The sequence below is a fragment of the Phaenicophaeus curvirostris genome, chromosome 3 (assembly GCF_032191515.1).
Source record: "Phaenicophaeus curvirostris isolate KB17595 chromosome 3, BPBGC_Pcur_1.0, whole genome shotgun sequence".
NCBI lineage: Eukaryota > Metazoa > Chordata > Aves > Cuculiformes > Cuculidae > Phaenicophaeus > Phaenicophaeus curvirostris.
In genome coordinates this window covers 74,467,398-74,488,142 of record NC_091394.1, presented here as the reverse complement: position 1 = coordinate 74,488,142, position 20,745 = coordinate 74,467,398, and the positions used below count along the sequence as shown (strand labels likewise).

The following is a 20,745-nucleotide window of genomic DNA, read 5'->3' as shown; positions in this document are numbered from 1 at the left end:
GGCTGCAGCTGATTTGTTCACAGCATGTGAGGAGTGGAGTTGGTCCTTGCACAGGGAGTTGCTCAGTGGCCTTTGCCCAGCTTGGAGCAAAGGGATTCAATAGTATAGAGAATTTCTTTGCAGTGTTCCTTTCAAGTCAGTTTAGCCCAACTTCTTCTTAATAAAACTTTATACTTCAGTAAAAAAATCCAGACGTACATTTATGAAATGGCTTCATATTGGAGCATGCCAGATAAATTGTGCTTGGTTGGGTTGGCTTTCAGTGAAACTTAATCATCCATTGTAGATGGTTTCTTTCCCAATGCCTGCTTAGCTTTTGAGATGCCGCGCTTGTCTTTGTGAGAACCATTTCTGGATGGGTAGGTGTTCCATCTTATGCCTTATTGCCTTGCCTTATCTTGCCATTTTCCATATAGGAATCTCAGACTCTCCAGCTTATTGCTACAGGAGGCTGCCATAATGTGTATTAACCTCTTTCATAGGTAAAGCTGGAACCTAAAAGTGTTTTTAATTCCCATTATGTCTTTTGGGTTCTTCATTAACCCATGCTTTATTTATTTATTTCAGAAGCTGCTCACTGGTAACTGCTACTGTAGCACCATTTCCTTTTATTTTTCTCTTTCTTGAGTAACACATTCCCTAAAGTGCCTGTTTTCCAGTCAGTTCCCATTCCGCCCTCTTTCTTTCATGCCTGCAGTATCTGGTCTGACAACATGCACCAGTCATTCAGGTTCCTGTTTTGTGTTGGCCAGGCTCCTCGCGTTTGTGTGCTCCCATTCCAGTTGCATTTCCCTGGCCATGTGTTATTCCTGGGCCTGGTTGAGCATAGTCTTTGCATGAAGTGTCATCTTCCACATGACACCAGTGTTTTTACCTTACAGGAATGTACTAGGGCACTTTGAGGCATGACAACCTCTCAAGACTCCTCGTAGCACCTATTGCTGTACTTCTCCGATATTCCTTCTGTTTCCTGCCTGCTGCCTGTCTGTCTAGCTTCCAGCCCCCTTTGCTAACCTCAGTGTAATTGTTTTTCTGCCCTTTTTGACTAGTTCTGGTTTCCCACCGTGTGTCCTTTTGTGTCACTTTCTATTTCAGGACATTTCTGAAACTAGTCACACCTTCCATTATAGAACCATAGAATAGTTTGGGTTGGAAGGGACCTTAAAGATCATCTAGTTCCAACCCCCTGCTGTGGGCAGGGACACCTCCCACTAGACCAGGCTGCCCAGTGCCCCATCCAACCTCGCCCTGAACACCTCCAGGGATGGGGCAGCCACAGAGCTGGTGTTAATGCCATCTCCTGGTCACAGCCACAGACCTATATGCCCTGTTATCTACTTCCCCGATGTTCCTGAAGCTTCCTCCTCTCACCCATGGACCCCCTTCCTCCCATTTTAGTTTGAACAAACCCATGACTTTGCACATCTCCCTGCCTCCAAGTTTTCTGTGCGAGTTCTGTCTCCCACCCTGCTTTATTCCTCTGTAGGAGGGTCTTCAATTCACCCCAATACCACGTGCAACATCTTTTCCTGCGCAGACATTTGGTCCATGCCACGTGTTCCACCTGTATCACTCTTCCCCATCAATGCTTATGTTTTTCTTCACAAATTACAAACGGAATGGGAGAATCTGTGGAGCTGAACCATTTTGTTGGAACGTGTTAATGGTTACCACCAACTGTTTTTTTAAATCTCTCTATGATAACTGCTGCTGCTAATCGAAGTGTGTTTTTTCCACTTCCATCAGTCAGTAAATAACACTCCACCGATACCCAAATTTTTCCCTGAAATCGTGCAACTGGGTGTGACATTCAAACACTGCTGCTTTACCTTGCAGCAAAGAAATGCCATTGACTCGTCAGCCCAGCCATGTGCTGAAATCAATGAAATTGCATTCAGAGCCATCTAAATTAAATCCTGCAAAGGTAATTCTTCTCACGTTCAGAGACAAAGCTGTTATAGCAGTAAGGGAGTCACTGCAGATGCTACAAAAATACAGGGCTGGACTTTCCCTGCTAGTTACTGAAACTACTTGTGCTAACCGACTTGGTTGCAATACTGTCCCAAGCTGTCCCAGGAGAGAAGCCACCTGACTGAGACTGCCTTCCCCTGGCACAATGGTGTTCACAACAATGCCCATGTTTGGAGTAGATCTGCAAAGCTACTTTCACACAGAAATCTCCAAAGAGCCCATAAACATGACCAAACTAAGCCATGGCAAGTGTCATTAGCAGCTGTAAGGCACTGTGTTGCTTTAGCAAAATATTTACACATTCAAGTTTTGGTTTTCTATGTACAAAATTTATATTTAATTCTAGGAATTTAGATATGGTTTTCCATCAGGGCAAGACAGGGTCCCAGCTTGAGGCAAGAATGAGAATGGGCAAACCTACCAGCATGGCTAAGGAGGTGCCTTGATTCTCAAATTCTGAAATGTTTTTGTGGAGAGATTTGCAGCATTTTAACTACATCCGTTGAGACAGTATGAGGGGGCAGGACCGTGCTTTCAGTGGATTCAGAAGCAATTCCAGGTGATGAGTCTCCCTGCGCTGCCACAGAACACCTCTTCAGCTGTGCCAATAAAACTGGTCGTGGCCCAGCTTCCCCACACACAGTGTGGGGACAGGAACTTCTTGAACTAGTTTTACCACTGGAAATGGATATATTGAACCACACCCTCGTTTAAACTGACGCAACGTTTTCACATGAAGTCCAACCTAGATGACTGCCGCACCTGGTGCAGGTGAAACTCTGGAGTGCTGAGAGCAGCAAGCCCAGCTACCAAGAAAAAAAGGTTGTTAGTGGTGCACACACAAACCAGCTTATTTCATTCAGAAGCTGTTCTAGAAGCGGGACACAGATCAGATTGCCCAGGGTAGCTGTGGATGCCCCATCCTTGGAGGTGTTCAAGGCCAGGTTGGATGGGGCCTTGTTGGGCAGCCTGATCCAGTGATCTGCTCGTTGTAGGGGGGTTGGAACTGGATGATCTTTAAAGTCCCTTCCAACCCAAACTATTGTATGATTCTATGATTTTGTGAAGATACAATGATGACCGCTAAGGCAAGCGCAGGGATGCGGCTGCGGCTCCAGCTGGTGGATCAGTGATGTTGTACATCCTTTACAGACTCCTCTAAAGGCACACGGGGTGGTTTTGCCGTTATGGACGTAGAGCCTGTGCACAGATCTTGTGTAACCCTGCACCGCCTGTGCAAGATCAGTTCCACATCATCCTCCCGGCCCCGGCCGGATTCGGCCTCGCAGCATCTCTAACGCACACACGGCTTCGTCGCTGTTGCCAAAGGGCGCTGGATGCTCACAAGAACATCGGGAGCTGCGGAAAGGTTGGAAAGGAATTAATTCTACGTGCGCTCGAGAGCAGCGCCTGTTTCTTGCATCTGAACAGGGTCGGTTTTGAGCACGGGAAGGCTGCAGAAGGGATTTCTCAAGCAGCAACCGAGCACGGTCGGGGCGGGGCTGGAGCCTCTCGCTGTGAAGCGAGAAGAGGCGAGGCGGGGAGCCGAACGGCAGGCGCACAGACCCGGGACACCGGAAGGCGGAGGCAGCCGAGGGGCCCCGCCCCGCCCCCTCGCGGCTAGGCCCCGCCCCGACCGGAAGACACGCCCCTCCCCGCTGTGACCGCGCCCCCAACGGGGGAGACCACGCACCGTCGCCATAGCCACGCGCCCTCGCCGCAAACCACGCCCCCTGATGACCACGCTCCCATCCGCAATAGCCACGCCCCCGCCCCGCAGCCCCCGCCCCTCGCCTTAACCCCGCCCACACCGCCATAGACGCGCCCCCATTGGCCCCGCAGCCCCCTCAGACACCGCCCAGAGCTTTGACCACGCCCCCTCACTGTACCCACGCCCCCCGTACCCGCGCCCCCCTCGTCGTAACCACGCCCCGCGCGGCAGCCCCTCCGCGCCCGGAAGCGCCCGCGCCGGCGCCCGGAAGCGCTTCCCTCTCGGTCGAGCCAAGATGGCGGTGGACACAGCAACCGAGCTGCTGTTTTTAGACACATTCAAGCACCAGAGCGCGGAGGTAACGCGGCGGGCGCGCTCGGGCTGCCTTTTCTTTCTCCCCGGCTACTGCCTGTGGCGGCTGCGGCGCCACAGCGGTGGCCGGGCAGGAGGGAGCGGCCCCTGGGCCGTGGGAGGTTTATAGGTAACGGGGAGGAGAGGCCAGCGAGAAACAAAGAGGATAAAAATGATTTGGAAAGCCCATAACAGAGGAAGTCGGGGAGAAGTCAGTACCCAGCCGCCTTTGGGGTAGCTAATGCATCTCTACGGCTAATGGAGTATTTGTGAGTGTAAGATATACATGGAGTTGTAGAATCACTGAGGTTGGAAAACACCTCTAAGCTCATCCAGTCCAACTGTCTGCCCAGCACCACCATGCCCACTAAGCCATGTAATGAAGTGTCACATCTACGTGCGTTTTCAACACTTTCGGGGTGGTGACTCCACCACTTCCCTGGGCAGCCTGTTCCAGTACTTTGCCAGTCTTCCAGTAAAGAATTTTTTCCTCTTATCCAATCTAAACCTCCCTCGTGCCTTCTTGAGGACATTTCCTGTTCTTTTAGATATATGTAGTCCACGTGCATCATGAACAAAGCAAAGGGTTCAGCCTTTGTTTGGTAGCGGGAGATCATCATGCAAATATTGTGCTGTGAGAATGGGATCCTGAACATCCTTGAAGTTGCTTGTGTTGCAGCAGGTTTGCCCAGGGCTTATCCTGTTGTGCTTTTTTGGGAAAAAAAAGGGACCATGAGGGGGGAAATGAAAAACGTAGCAGGACGTGAGAAAGATGTAATGGAATCATGGAATATCTCAGCTATATTCAGGGACAGGCATTAGAAAGTGAAGTGTTTTGACCTGATACCACAATTAAAAATCAATTGGAGGTTATTCTGGAGTCCTTCCTAGCTGACAGGTTCAGGCAGACCCAAATGTATTTTTAGTTCTACTGTTTAAGGCAGTATTGGGCAGGAAATGCTATCTACTACTGTTCCTTTGGGTGGGAAACACCAGCCACTCCTGTTCCCCTCCAGGACAGTATATTCTCTTAGTGAAGGTTTTTAATTATGCATGTTTTCCGGCAGTTTCATTCCTGCCAGTGACACTTTCCAAACCTGAACCATATTGACTTTTTATAAAAGAAAAAAAGAAGGTATTTTATGTGTTGCAGAAAAGCCTTCTTTGTTAGCTACTGCTCCAGCTGAAACGATCATGAGCCTTGTCTTAGAACTTGTGGTGCTTGTGAAGCACTGCTGCGTATTCTAATAAAATTATTTGTTTATTTGGCTTGGCTATGCAGTTTAATGTGTTGAGCAGTTCTCATGTAGTTACTTTTTTTAATGTCTTGGAGTGCAAGTGGTTTGGATTCACTTGCCATTCTGATGGTGTTGATGTGTGGGTGTCAGGGCATAATTCTATATCATTTAAGAAGGAATCTGTCTTTGGGCAGTGCCGGTGGGAACGCACCCTCTTCAGCAGCAGCCCTTCTCCAGAAATCTGAGTCTTGCATGACACACACAAACCTTTTTTAAAGGCAAAGTAAAGAGCTCCTGCAGCCCCCACTCCTTGCAGGCTACAGTCACGCCTGTTAATAAAACTGTGCTCCTTGTCATAGCAGGGTTCCTTTTGTTTTACCATCCTGCTTGTAATACATCGCCCTGGTGAGATGTTGTATTTGTGTGCTAAAAGATGTATGCATAGATTTCTTATTGAAAGTAAGATGTGCCCCAAATCACACAACAATATGTTCTTTTAAGAACTTCACTTCTGACTATTCCTTTGTTTATTAGTTTTCTAAAAATCCTAGCATTGTCTTGCCTTACGCTGGTAATTTTGGGATCACTTTTTCTTTCTGATTGGGATGAAAGTAATACGGCTTTTGAATGCAGTTCAATTTTGGTTTTAATTTTCATTTTTTAGTTATATTGGAAGACACTTAAATCAGTTGCCTGTTTGTTTGATAGGTTGTTTTTTTTTTGCTAATACAGTTTGCTAATTGGACACAGTGAGAAGTGTGAGTCTGACCTGCTTATGCTTGTCCTTATGCTTGCTGTTTCTGTGTTGTAAACAGAAATGTTATTTGCAAAACCTGTTCAGATGTTGTTGCAAAAGGTTTTCAGATGTCATTGCAAAACTGGAAAAATAAGCATGGTACAGAGTTTTTGCACATGTCTAACAAAAGTTTTATAGTATTGTTATTTCTAATATTACAGTTGAAGTACAACACTTGCTAGTGTTAAAATTAAAACACATTTTTCTTTAGGTACAAACTTAGTATGTTTTGTCAAAAGGAAACTATGTACTTGTTTTTTCTGTAATAATTTAAGTTTCAGGTTTTGCTGTGACCAACATACCTTCTGTTAAACTTGTTGCTGTTTAGAAGATTCTGCAAGTAAAGGGAACTAATGATGTAAATAAAGCAGTAACACTTTCTATGGAAAAAGTGTTAAATATATGAAAAGTACCATAGAAAAAAATATTTTAGTTTAATAGTATTTATCATTTTACATGAACAAATTTTGTAGTTATTAGGATTGTAGCTTAATTTGGCTAATAAAGGATATGAGTACATTGTGTTGTTTTCCTTTTACGTTTCTTTAACTTTCTTTATTCTTTGTTTTTTAGCAAAGTACCAATATTGATGTGGTTCGTTTTCCGTGTGTGGTTTACATAAATGAAGTACGTGTCATTCCTCCAGGAGTGAGAGCTCACACAAGTTTGCCTGACAGTAGGGCTTATGGGTAAGTGAAAGATCCTACGTGTCTGATGCAGGAACACCTGCCTCTTATTTTTTCTTGAATTTGTGTATCACAATAGAGCTTCCTATATCAAAAGATAAAATGCATTTATTTGTCTGCTGAACTTGTAATTATTTTTGGGAATTATTTAAACAGTATAATTTAAAGTTTGTCCTACTTGCTCTGATAAGGAATGGTTTAATTTTATTTTTTTCTGTTTCCAGAGAGACATCTCCACATACTTTTCAGCTGGATTTGTTTTTCAACAATGTCAGCAAGCCAAGTGCCCCTGTTTTTGATAGGCTGGGGAGGTAGGTGCTTTTAGGCTTAATGAGTGATTTCATTACGTACTTTTTCTCCTGAGAATTCTTCAGTGCAGAAGTTGCACAACAGAAAATCTATATCTTCCATGATTTTAGTATTTGGTCTGTTTTTTGCTAGTTTGTGTTTTTGCACTTTTCCTGCAATCTGTGGGGGGGATTGATGCTTAAAAGAAGAGAAGGTGTAGTTATTTTTAAACTTACAGAACCTATATATGTTAATGAAAAGAATTTTGTAGAAATACGTGTTTTTTCACTCTTGTTTTTAAAAGCATGTATTGGTTCAGTGTTTTTTATTGGCTTATGTGCTTAGTACTGCTGTGTTTTATTTCTGTAAGTGTGCTTTTTATTAATGGAAAAGTAACTTTGTATATTTGACTTAACAGCCTTGAATATGATGAAAACACTTCAATTATTTTCAGACCCAACTCAAAGGTAATGCAATGTGGTTTAAACCCCTTCTTTTTTTCTGCTTGCCTGTCGTCTAGGTATAAATATGTCTGTGTGTGGTGCATTAGCACTGTGTAAAGCACTCATTCTAAAATCTGCCTATAGTTCAGATACTCATGACTTTAGAGTCTGCATCTACAATGTCATGAGTTCTAGAACATTGGATTGCTTGACAGTTCCTATGGAGATTACCAACAAAAATATCTACTACTTATGAGCAAAGATGAATCAGAACATTGTGGCTGCAGGCTGCTGCTAAACACACCATTTTCAGTTCTGTTCAGGTTTATTTCATTCAGATCAGTGTTTGTATGACCCATGTTACTATTTTTTTTCATTAATAGGCTGTAGTAGATTAGACAACATATTGCAAGGAATTGAATGCTTTTTCAGAAAGATTATTTATTTGTCTTAATGATTGATATATTTGAAGTTTTCAAAGTGTGAGTTGAAGAGATACTTTAATGTTCAGTTCTCCTTTCTTGCTTTTATGCAGATACTGATACAAGGATGTTAAAAATAAAATAACTTTTGTTGTCTTGTGTTAATTTTAAGTGCTTTTTCTGTTTAAAAACACCCAGGTCAATACGGATGGATTGGTTCTAAGAGGGTGGTACAACTGTCTGACTTTGGCAATCTATGGCTCAGTTGACAGGGTAATAAGTCATGAGAGAGAGTCACCTCCTCCCCCACCACCCCCACCCCCACCTCCTCAGCAACAACCTGGATTAAAGAGAACCACAAAACATGGTAAGCCTTGTGAGAAGACATAGATTTTAAAAAAAAAAAGTCAACATACTTATTTTCTGAAGAAAACTCAATTCTTCCACATTTGAGATTTTATTGGCTTTATTTCTCTAGCTTTATGTCTTTCTCCTTTAGTTTTGCATTTTCTTGCAGATTTATATTAAATGATGTTAAGTAGATTCTTGTCTATTGCTTTTTTTGAGAGTGAGTTATTTGATCTGTTGAAAGTAAAGTAGGATGGTCAAAATCCAGTTTAATTTGTGTGGACTCATTAAAATTCAGATGATTGAAATCTCAAAAAAAAATTACAATAGCATTAAAACTATAACAAGAGAATTCCACAGTCATCATTAACTTTCCTTTTCTGACCAGTATGTAAAGCACATTACAGAGGAGTGTTTGCTTTTGTTTGGTGTAAGAATGGCCATGAATAGAATCCATGATCAAATTTCTGCTTTGGTTTTGCATTTAAAATTAGAACTGTCTTGTTCAAAGTACAGTTATTGGACTGCAAATTTGAATACTCTGTGTAGTAAAAAATGGTTGTAAACTGCAATACCCAGGTGATTAAAATGTAAGCTTTTTTAAAGTAGCTTGGGTGTTATTGATAGAGTTACAATACTGCTCCTGTCAAAGTTGTCCATGGAAGTTGTCCATGTTAATTTTAACCTAGCATTATATTGAAAAAAAAATCAGTAGTATTATTAAGCTTGTGTATTGTTGTAGTTCTTGTTTACATCAGAAAATGACTTCAGAAAACTGCTACATGTAGTGCAGATGCAGAATACAGGGTAAATAACAGCTGAGAAATGGAGATGTTGGCTTGTCAAAAATTGTACAGAAAAGCTGAAGTTTCCTGCTTCTATTCCTGTGATTCCATTAAATGTGAGTTTTTATTTTTACTATAAATATAGTTGATGGAGAGAAGGAAGACCAGTTCAATGGCAGCCCTCCAAGACCACAACCGAGGGGACCAAGGACACCTCCAGGCCCTCCTCCTCCTGATGATGATGAGGATGAACCTATGCCAGTGTCAGGTAGAATGAGAACTGAGTGTTTTATCTGCTGCACATCACTGCATAGTGGAGGTGGAATTCTGTGTTCCTGCCTGGTGTGAGGTTTCCTATCTGCTGTTACTCCTGCTGGAAAGATTCAGTTTTATGAAAGGGATTTGAAGGAAAATCTGTTGGGTATGTTAATTAGTATCAATTCTAAAGTTAGTAGATTTGAGAATATCTGCTGTTGAGCAATACACTGCTCAAAAATTCTTATCTAGCTAGATACAAATGTTCTGTTACTATAGTATTCAATGCCCTCCTCTGTCCCTCTGTACCATCTGCTGAGTTCTCTGGTCTCCTTATGGGTTAAAAGTACCAAGAACTCTTCATGTGTTTTTTTATAGACTTACTGAACTAAGCGATTGTTGCCTGCGTTCAGTCAAATCACCTGAAGGTTTTCCTCAAGATGTTTTTTTTTTTTATTTGTAAAAGTTCTAAAACATATTACTGAGTATTGGATTTCAATGAAGTACTATTATTTCTTAAACTTTGTGTATATTTTTAGTGGTTAGGGAAAAAGAAGATGACGTGGATCATAGGGAGGATTACTTTGAGCCCATATCTCCTGATCGAACATCTGTTCATCAAGAAAGCCCATATTCTGATGATGGGGAAGTGGAGGAAGATCAACCAGAAGAAGGAGAAGATGAAGATGATGTGGATGTTGAGGAGGATGAGGAGGAGGAGGAGGATGACGATGATGATGATGCAAATACAGTAGAGAGTATTGCTGATGAAGAAGAGGAAGAGGAGGAGGAAGATGAAGATGAAGAAGAGGGTGAAGAGGACGAAGAAGGTGAAGGTGAGTGAGTTGTAAAATGTTAAGATAAAAAACAGGTTTATGAAATTTTGATGATGACTAGGTGTGAAGAGAACTGGATCACTTTCCCTTGGTGATTGCACCGTTGGTGGCTTTATGGTTCTGACATCTCTCAAGAACAGTATTTGGCCATGGGATATTTATTCCTTTGTAGTAAATCTTCCTGTTACTTTCTACAGGTAGAGGAAAATAGATACAGTTTTCATAGGTGAGAATGAACATTAGATTTTGTTATGGTTTGTATAAAAATGTAGGAAAGTAATGAAGGAAATTTTTAATTAAAACTCCAATAAAGTTTATTTAATAATCTCAGTAGTTGTTTTCTTGTATTGTCTAAAGTTCCCATCCATGCCTGGGGAAAACTTCAGGCTAGAAGTTTTACAATAGATGCAACCATAGGAAGAAAATTGAATGATATTCTTGCAGTATCTAGTTGTACCCTGCTGAAACTTGTTGCTTTATATGGTCTTTTAAATGTCTCCATTATTACATAAAGAAATCTGTCAGCTGGGGCTTTCACTTGTAGCTGGAGAGAGAAAGCTTTCTGCACGTTAGTGTATGATTGTTCTCTTCCCAGTAGTGCTTATATTAAATGATTACTTTTTTATGTGGAGCAGATTCTTGGCAGTTATGAACTGCTTTATCCATAATTTATTTTATTCTATAATGGAATCTTTTTCTTTTTAGGAGATGATGGATATGAGCAGATTTCAAGTGATGAAGATGGAATTGCTGATCTGGAACGTGAAACTTTTAAGTATCCCAGCTTTGATATTGAATATACTCCTGAGGATCTGGCATCTGTGCCTCCTGTGACGTATGAACCTTTTGAAAGGGAGCTTGGACCTCTTTTATACTTCAGCTGCCCTTACAAGACTGTATTTGAAAATGAAGTTAGTAAACTAAAGGACCAAGACCCAGAAAAAGAAAATTCAGGGGCAGTGGAAGCCTCAGTTAAATTAACTGAATTGTTGGAATTATATCAGGAGGAAAGGGGTGCAAAGTGGGTCACTGCATTGGAAGAAATTCCAAGTTTAATAGTAAAAGGATTGAGCTACCTGCAGGTAAAAGACACAAAGCAAGACTATATTGCCCAGCTAGTAGACTGGACCCTGCAAGCTTTAAACCTTCAGGTAGCTCTCAAACAGCCCATTGCTTTGAATGTCCGACAGCTCAAAGCTGGGACAAAACTGGTATCATCATTAGGAGAGTGTGGGACCCAAGGAATAACAGCACTCTTGCAGGCGGGAGTTATTAATGTTTTATTTGAACTGTTGTTTGCAGATCATGTGTCATCCTCCCTTAAACTTAATGCTTTTAAAGCTTTGGATAGTGTTATTAGTATGACTGAGGGAATGGAAATGTTTCTGAGGAGTGATGTAGATGTACATGAAAAAAGTGGTTATCAGAAACTCCTGGAACTCATTCTGTTAGATCAGACTGTGAGAGTAGTTACTGCTGGTTCTGCAATTCTCCAGAAATGTCACTTCTATGAGATTCTGTCAGATATTAAAAAGGTGGTTGATCAGTTAGCAGAGAACACTCCTTCTCTTCCTAATCACACGGAGCCAGAACAGGACCAGGACTTGGCAGGACTTGAAAGAACCAACCAAGAATATGAAAATGATGTGGAGACTCCTATGGACATGGATCATCTTTTGGAATCTTCTAATATAAGTGAAGGAGACTTGGAAAAACTTGTTAGTCTTCTTGAAGAAATCTTCCATTTGATGGAAACTGCTCCTCATACAATGATTCAGCCACCTGTGAAATCTTTCCCAACTGTGGCGCGCATTACAGGCCCTCCAGAAAGGGATGATCCTTACCCTGTCCTGTTTAGGTATGGCAATTGCAAATTCACTTTCTAGAGCGTATTTCCTGCAGCTCAATATAGGTATTTTTCAGGCATGACCTTATTGACTAACACTTCTAGATGCTTCACTTTTTACTTGATTAGAGTGAGTTTGATAGTATTCTGGTTAATGTACCTGTTTGTTTTGTTGGCTTTCGATCAACCTAGCATGGACTAACTAACTTCTTGTTACTGGTACTGTGCTAGCACTTCAGTCGCATTCATAAATCCGTACCAGTTGTGCTAGGTGCTGTACAAGTGCATGTTTTATCTTGGAACACATCTGTGCATATGGATGAAACAAATCTGGAATATCTCTGTATATACTGAGCTGGAAAGACATAAGCTAGCCCCACTTAGAAGTTGGGCGGTTGTGTCAGCGTACCTCCCTGTTTCACAGCACAGGCAAAGGAGCTGAGGCCTGCCTGCCTTCAGCCGTTTAAAGGATCCCCTGGGTCATTTCTGTGTTAGCAAGTTTCTGTGTAGAAGGCATTTCTCTAAATGCTAACAGCTTTCTTTGCTTGTAGCCGTGCAGGTCCTGGCTGAAGTATCTACACGCAAAGAGTCTTCAAATCATCTCTTACATATGCTATAGTGATTGATTTCTTACCGCATTAAAACGTTTAACAGCAGTCATGGTGATTCACATGCAGCAAATCTAATAAAATATAAAGTGGTGTTTTGTAGATAAAATGAGGGGGGTTTTGGACATCAGAACTTTATATTTAGGGATTAAAATTATTATTATTATTTAGGGATGTAAATATTATAGCAATTATGTTTCATTAGATTAAAATGTTGTACTTCTTTGTAATTATTGTTTCTCATAGTCCACGGAGCAAGAAGTACTGAAGCTAGAAGGCACGTATTTTTATATAATGCTATTATGCAGTGTTGACAGGTGATTGCAATATTAATGATTATTTTCCTATTTGTTTGTTTGTTTTTTCAGATACCTTCATAATCACCATTTCTTGGAATGCATTACTTTGCTACTGTCTATTCCAGTGACAGGTGCACATCCAGGTGTGCTTCAAGCTATACGAGACATATTGCGTTTCCTGGCACAGTCACAGAAGGGTCTTCTTTTCTTTATTTCCGAGTACGAAGCAACAAACTTGCTGATTAGAGCACTTTGTCAATTTTCCGATCCGGATCAAGAGGAAGGTCTCCAGTCAGATGGTGCCAACGAGGATACTTTTGCCCTGTGGCTCCTGCATTCAACGCAGACATTACAGTGTATTTCAGAGTTATTCTGCCACTTCCAGCGGTGCACTGCCAGTGAGGAGACTGACCATTCGGATCTGCTGGGGACACTACACAACCTTTACTTGATCACCTTTAACCCTGTGGGAAGATCTGCTGTGGCTCATGTATTCAGTCTGGAGAAAAATCTCCAAAGTCTTATTACTTTAATGGAGTACTATTCCAAAGAAGCCTTAGGGTAATTTATGCATTGATTTATATTCTTAATTTTTTTACTATTAAAAAGTATCTGTCTTTTACAAATAATTCTGTAAATCTAAAATATTTTTCCCTTTAGATCATAACGTTTTTATTTAAAAGGGAAACAGCTTTTAAGTAGAAGAATGTAATAGAAAATGAGGCCTGTCTTGTAATCAAGTACTTAAAGCCCAGAATCTGTGCAGGTCATGCACAAATGTATGTGGTACAGCTCAGACTTCTGGCTATATGGAATAATCAGCAAGTAGGCAGTTGTCATTCAAGCGTAAAATATGACAGTGAAGCAAGCAAAAGCTGTGACTGAGGAATCTGGACACTGAACACTTCTCTGGGGTGAAAATCTCTCAGTTCTTGAATGTTTTAAAAACAGTAGTTATTTTCTTCAGACAGGCAGTGTTACTACTTTAGGTTTGCAGTGCTTTTAAAATTGGATTACTAAAACCAACAAAGCTATGGGAAAAGATTTGTGTGTTCCTTGACTCAGTCTCATCTTTTGTGGATGCTGAAATAAATATCAAGTCAATGTACAGGAAAGATTTCACTTTTCAAAAAGCATAGGAGAAAATTGGGTTGTTTCTTGGCTGATAATTGTATGGGATGATCCTTGGTGGAGGTAAAAGTTCTGCAGGTAGATTTCTAGGGGTCAGAGAATGAAAGTCTAACAGATATCCACTTGTCTAAGATCTAAAGAAAATCCTTCTTGTTCTTTCAGAGACTCAAAGTCTAAGAAGTCAGTTGCTTATAATTATGCCTGCATCCTTGTTTTGCTGGTGATTCAGTCTTCTAGTGATGTCCAAATGCTGGAACAGCACTCGGTGCCTTTGCTGAAGCTTTGTAAAGCAGACGAAAATAACACCAAATTGCAAGGTACAGAATGTATCATTATCAACTGAATTGTTTGAATGCATAGAAGAAACTTTTTGTATGTGGTTAATTGGTGCTTCATGATCGTCTGGTTTGGATAATGTATGTAATGAAATTCCTTTTACAGCTGCATCTGATTAGCTGAGTCATGGAGATAATCTGTAATATTTTTTTTCCTGTTAATGAGAGTTAAATAGGAAAGTCTTCATAGTTGAATTATTTTTCAAGTAATATTAACTACCATGAATTCTGGATAATTACAGGAAGTTTGAAAGTATTTCTGTATTGATAATAAGAGGGCAAATTTTAGTAGAAATGGACTAACTAGTCAGTGAACTGACTCTTAGTTTTGTTGTTCCCTTTAGTGATGTAGCTTTGTAGGGCTTTATATTAATAAATAATTCTGGGACTGTTTTTGGCATCTATGCCAACTGGCATGGAATAGCCCGCATCACGCTATTACTAAATCTTTTGGCCTCCAAACTGTGTGTTGGTGTGTTCCTTGCCTTATATTGGTTCACAGATCAGGCCCTGGTCATTTGGAAAAAGCCTGCAGGGAATTGTTTCGACACCTGAATGTTGAAGCTCTGATGTCCGGAGCTGTGCTCTGCACTGCTTAACTGACTCATGCAGATATACTGTAACTTATTCCAAAACTTAAATGCACTGAAAGAAATGAGAATTCTTCAAAGCTTTAGTTTAATTCCCTCCTCCACCGTGCTCTAATTTCTTTGCTCCGGTCTTGATCATCAGGCAGTTTCATAAGAAGCGGCACTAGTTTATTAAACAAAATCGTGAAGTCAGTCTGAGAATAGTTAACAATTCATATCCAGTTGGCCTTTGAACCTTCACATTCTGGTAAATATTTTCAGAAACAATGGAGTTTAAATCTTTAAATTTCGTCGCCCCAAAATTGGGACTTTCAGTTTTTTCTGGATTAAGAGACTATTAATCCATAAGGATTTTCAGAGTGAGTATATGTTACTGGTTCAGGGACTGGCTCCGTTTGGCCATTTAGTAGGTGTTTTGTATTCAATTTGTAATAACCTGTTATGTACAGTAAGGGGAATGTGCTCTGATTCTTGCTCTTGGTGGCTTTTTCTTTAGCTAACACTAGTATCTTTAGTGTCTTGTATAAAATATGTTTAATGACAAATATGAGATGGAAAACATTTGAGTGCTTGGGTTGACTTGAGCCAGATTTTGTTCATGTACATGAGGTGTATTGCCTCTTCGGAAATCTTAATTTTGTTGATGCTTTTCAACTGGCAATGCGTGCCTCAAATATCACACGTGGCCTTAGTACCTTGTAAACTTTTATTGAAAAAAAGGTTTGTGTTCTTCAATGCACTGACAAGTTACTTGAATAACTCTTTTTTTTTTTTTTTCCAGAACTCAGCAAGTGGCTTGAACCTTTGAAAAATCTTAGATTTGAAATAAATTGTATTCCAAATCTTATTGAATATATCAAACAGGTTAGTAAAGATGCTGTCTTTCAGTTGTGCTCTATAAGCTTAGACCTTTAACAGTTTTACAATTTTTTTAGGTACTAACGTGATTTTTAAAATATATACTATTATCCAAAGTAGATATTTTTATTAAAGCTTATGGTGTAGGCCAGTTCTTGCACTCAGTTATAGTTGTTGAAACAAAATCTAGGGTAACTTTGTGATGGAAAGATCCAACTGTTTAAATCTTCTAGCTTCCCATAAAACCACAAAAAAAATGTTGCCTTCCTTTTTCTTGCTTCTGCCATATTTGTGAGCGCTTTGCAAAAGGTGGAATAATTGAACTTAAGTTTTGTGAAGTACTTACAATATTAAATACAGAATTTGAATACTAAGCTGGTGATAAACTTGTTGTAAAGTCTTTCCTTGTAATACAAATTCTTTTCCTTTTATTTCTTCCTAAAAGAATATTGACAGTTTGATGACCCCAGATGGAGTTGGCCTTCCTACTGCACTTCGCGTTCTCTGTCATATTGCCTGTCCACCGCCCATGGTAGAAGGTATGGTTGATAGATTTGTACTGCTTAACACCAACATCTTAGTTTTCTGAGTCTTGTACCTAAACATGTCTAAAGCGTAATTGTGATTGCCCAGGAGAAATTTTTCTATGCAGAAATGTTATTTCTTTTCTGTACAGGTCAACAGAAGGACCTTAAATGGAATCTTGCAGTTATTCAGCTCTTCTCTTCTGAGGGAATGGACACCTTTATCCGGGTATTACAGAAGCTGAACAGCGTACTTATTCAGCCTTGGCGACTCCATGTCAACATGGGCACCACGCTTCACAGAGTTACTACTATCTCAATGGCCCGCTGTACGCTTACTCTCCTTAAAACGATGCTAATGGAACTCCTGAGGGGCGGATCTTTTGAATTCAAAGACATGCGTGTTCCATCAGCACTTGTTTCTTTGCACATGCTCCTGTGTTCAATTCCTCTCTCAGGCCGCTTAGATAGCGATGAACAGAAAATTCAGAATGACATTGTTGATATCTTACTGACTTTTACACAAGGTGTTAATGAAAAACTTACCATTTCTGAAGAAACTTTGGCGAACAATACTTGGTCTTTAATGCTGAAGGAAGTTCTCTCTTCGATTCTGAGAATTCCTGAAGGCTTTTTCTCTGGACTTATACTGCTTTCAGAATTGTTGCCTCTTCCACTGCCCATGCAGACGACTCAGGTATAGTTTAGATGTATTTAGTTTTAAATGATTTTAATTATGTATAACCTTTAGACTGTTTTTATAGTTGAGGAAAAAAAGGATATGTGAAAGGATCAGTTAAAGTTTCTCTAAAGCATTTGCATTCATATAGATACTTCCAAGATACACAGTTTTCATCACAAACAAAATTGTTATTATTTGGAGCATCTTATTAAATTAGCAGTCACATGTTGTTCTTTTGTCCCTTGTGAAATTATCTAGACTCTCATTCTATTACTTAAATGATTGGCTACAAAGCCTTTGAATTTAACCCTGAATGCCAAATTCTCGGTATATTAAGGCTCTTTAATAAGAAAGCATAAAAAATGTGTGACGACCCATTCTTCCAGAGGAATACCTCATTTGGTGGAATTTTGTCTTGTCATTCAGTGATGGTAATGCAAATGGCATTCCATGTTTTCAGTGAGGACAGCATTAGTACTTAGTGTCTGTTTATACCTTGTGATAGAATTCAGTTGAAAGAGAAAACCTCCTCTCCTTCTGTTCCTGCAGGTAATTGAACCACATGATATTTCAGTGGCGCTCAACACCAGGAAGCTGTGGAGCATGCATCTGCATGTCCAGGCCAAACTGATACAAGAGATAGTTCGATCTTTCTCTGGTTCATCTTGCCAGCCTATTCAGCATATGTTGAGACGTATTTGTGTTCAATTGTGTGACTTGGCTTCACCTACTGCTCTTCTTATCATGAGGACTGTCTTGGATCTGATCGTAGAAGATCTACAAAGGTATCTTTTGTTTTCTGTTGCAAAGATCTCTTTAATGAACAGTTAAATTCACCTCGGTTCTGTGCAATAGACCATACTTTCAGAAATATTACTTATACATTATGAACTGAATGAATTCTCAGTCCAGTGCTTTATACTGTGTCCTGATAATGCTTAATTTTGTCAAGGAACCGTCTCATACTTTTAAGTTTTGATGTAAGAGTTTCACATTGCATGTTTATGGTAAGTGCTTTGGGAAGATTTTCTTCAGGCTGTCCCTACAAAGCCTTTGCTTATCTGTCAAGCGCTTCTAAAGGGCCTGTCTGATAGAAATAAGGGAAGTAAGCTAGTAAAGCTTGCTGCAGTGCAGTTTGCATACCAACAGGGAAATGTGTAGATGTTGGTAAAGTGGAGGAAGATGAATGCAACTTCAGAGGGTTTTGAAACAATCAGTACTATTTATTTAAAAGTGTTTTTATCCATGTAGAATTAGATACTGTTTGCATAAAAGTGTGTTTATCTGTAGACGAGTAGATGCCTTATAGTAGCTAAATGCATACTAGATCAGTTAATTTATGATGCAACCAGAAGTCACTTAGCGAAAGTTGAGCAGTTTTTGAGAAGTAAATGAAACCTTAAGTTTAAGTATGTAAACTAGGTGGGTTTTTTTAAAAATGCAGAATTATATGGCTCCTGTAATGGTTGCTTTTATAGCTTTTTTAGATCACTTTAAAACAGCTTTTTCAAAGTGCATTGATATCCTTTCAGCAACACAGAAGATAAAGAGAAACAGTACACTGGACAGACCACTCGATTGCTTGCTTTATTGGATGCTCTGGCTTCACATAAAGCTTGTAAATTGGCTATTTTGCATCTTATCAGTGGAACTACTAAAGGTGATGAAAAGTATGCAGAGGTTTTCCAGGAGCTCTTGGCTTTGATGCGATCGGCTGGGGACAATGTCACTCATCAACAGTGCGCTGAATATGTAACTTCCCTTTTGCAGTCCCTCTGTGATCAGGTATTTTTTTATTTCTCATACATAGCGTGCGTTGATAATTGTAGGAGAAAAAATGAGGTCATTTCTTAGGCCCTTTTTTTCAAAAGAAAGAATAAGTCAACATTTTTAAAACACAAAAGAAAAAAAACGTATATAGTTGGCTGCTTGGGCAGTCTTGCTGTCTTTTTGCTCTTGGATGTAAATCATTTTATGGTATCTCTTTTGTGTTATGTGCACTCTTCTGGTGGGTCACCTCTTACGTAACTGAATCGATATGTCTCTCTCAGTTGTCTAACTGAAACCTCTTAAAGATGTGTTCCAAATATGAAGATACACACAATATGCTGCTACCATAAAACTCCACCGTTAAAAAAAAACAGTGTAAGTTACTGGAGCAAAGTCAGAATTGTCATCTGAGAACTGGTTCATAGACTGTCCCTGGTAGTTTCTCATTAGTTGTGTGCATAGATTTACATGTCTTTATTTGCCATATTAGCTACATGTATTTATTTGCTTTAGTGCTTACCCACTTAGGCTAAAGACATTTGGGCATTCTTGTTCAGTAGAGATTAGTCAGCTGTTTGCATAAAAATAGGAGCTTTCTGCTGATGCAAATTAATTGTGAAAATCAATTTACTTTTACTTTATAATTTAAAATAAAATCAAATATTTTATGTAAAATGTGGAGGGAGCAGTAATCTTAAACTTCCTAGGTGGTATCTACAGCCTCTTAATTTTCACAGAACCACAGATCGTAGAAGTATCTCAGGTTGGAAGGTACTCATAAGGATCATAGAGTCCAACTCCCCGCTCCTTGCGGAAGCCCATATGACTAAGAGTATCATCCAGAATCTCCGTGAACTTTAAGAGGCTTGGTGACGTGTACACTTCCCTGGGGAGCCTCTTTTAGTGACCAGCTACTCTCTAGTGAAGAACCTTTTCCTAATGTCCAATTTGAACTCACACAGCTCCATTCCATTTCCTTGTGCCCTATCAGAGAGTGGAGATCAGCACCTCCCCTTCTGCTCCTCTCCTTGAGGAAGCTGTAGACTGCGATGAGGGCACCCCTCAGGCTTCTCTTCTCCAAGCTGAACAAGCCAAGTGACCTCAGCTGTGCCACATGTTTTGATGAATATTTTGAGATTAAGGGGCAGTTTGACAACCTAGGCAAAATACTGTATGCATGTTTTCCAATGACTGTTTGGCTCTTAGCCATGGCTCTGCTATCATGTTTCACGCTTTGAAGTTTTTGTTTTTAAAAATCGCTAATGGTTTGTAACCCTTAACAGAAATGAAGAAAAAAGGATACTCTGGATTGGTATTTTGCTGGTCAGTAATAACTGAAATACTGGAATAAGATGATAAAGGGGTAGTGAAAAAACTTAATGCTTCTGACTTAATCTTTAGTTTATACTTACTGCTGGTAGACAGAATGCATTTTTTACTATGTGTATAATAATATTTTTTTTGTAGGATATTGCACTTATTTTACCAAGTTCATCAGAAGGCTCTGTGTCTGAATCGGAGCAGCTTTCTAACTCCTTACCAAGCAAAGAGCTGATGCCCTTAATTTGTGACAGTTTGATGGAAACATTAACTAATACTGAGAGCAGTTACAATTGTCTGCTGACATGTATCCGAACAATGATGTTCCTTACAGAGCACGACTATGGTTTCTATCACTTAAAGAGGTATGCTGTTTGGAGCTAGCGGCGACAGCTTAAAATTATATAAAGACTTCTGCAATGTGAAATCATTCCTTACTCATCTAGTAGGAAATGTTGAGGTTAAAGCATCTGAACTTTTCTTTTTCTTTGGGACTTCAGTGTTTTACTAAGTATTTTGGTCTTCCTTCACTTGAGATTTTTACCTCTGAATCATTTTTGCAGTATGATGCACACAGGGGCACTTCCTTTCAAGAAATAAACAAAGCTTTCAAAAAAAATTTTTGTATGCTCCATCTTCCCACTCCAAGGCT

At 40.0% G+C, this 20,745-nt stretch overlaps 1 protein-coding gene across 1 annotated transcript in view; it reads left to right on the top strand.

The window, feature by feature from the left end:
• Positions 1-3,923: 3,923 nt before the first annotated feature.
• VIRMA (vir like m6A methyltransferase associated) overlaps positions 3,924-20,745 on the top strand; it is a 28,669-nt gene continuing 11,847 nt past the window's right edge. The window contains exons 1-16 of the mRNA XM_069854360.1: positions 3,924-4,040; positions 6,641-6,756; positions 6,978-7,064; positions 7,460-7,508; positions 8,105-8,273; positions 9,185-9,307; positions 9,834-10,130; positions 10,836-11,988; positions 12,953-13,444; positions 14,177-14,331; positions 15,721-15,803; positions 16,243-16,336; positions 16,474-17,018; positions 17,553-17,788; positions 18,536-18,788; positions 20,241-20,458. Of these exons, the coding sequence (XP_069710461.1) occupies positions 3,978-4,040; positions 6,641-6,756; positions 6,978-7,064; positions 7,460-7,508; positions 8,105-8,273; positions 9,185-9,307; positions 9,834-10,130; positions 10,836-11,988; positions 12,953-13,444; positions 14,177-14,331; positions 15,721-15,803; positions 16,243-16,336; positions 16,474-17,018; positions 17,553-17,788; positions 18,536-18,788; positions 20,241-20,458 (4,133 nt within the window). The 5' untranslated portion in view covers positions 3,924-3,977. The remainder of the gene's footprint in view (positions 4,041-6,640; positions 6,757-6,977; positions 7,065-7,459; positions 7,509-8,104; positions 8,274-9,184; positions 9,308-9,833; positions 10,131-10,835; positions 11,989-12,952; positions 13,445-14,176; positions 14,332-15,720; positions 15,804-16,242; positions 16,337-16,473; positions 17,019-17,552; positions 17,789-18,535; positions 18,789-20,240; positions 20,459-20,745) is intronic.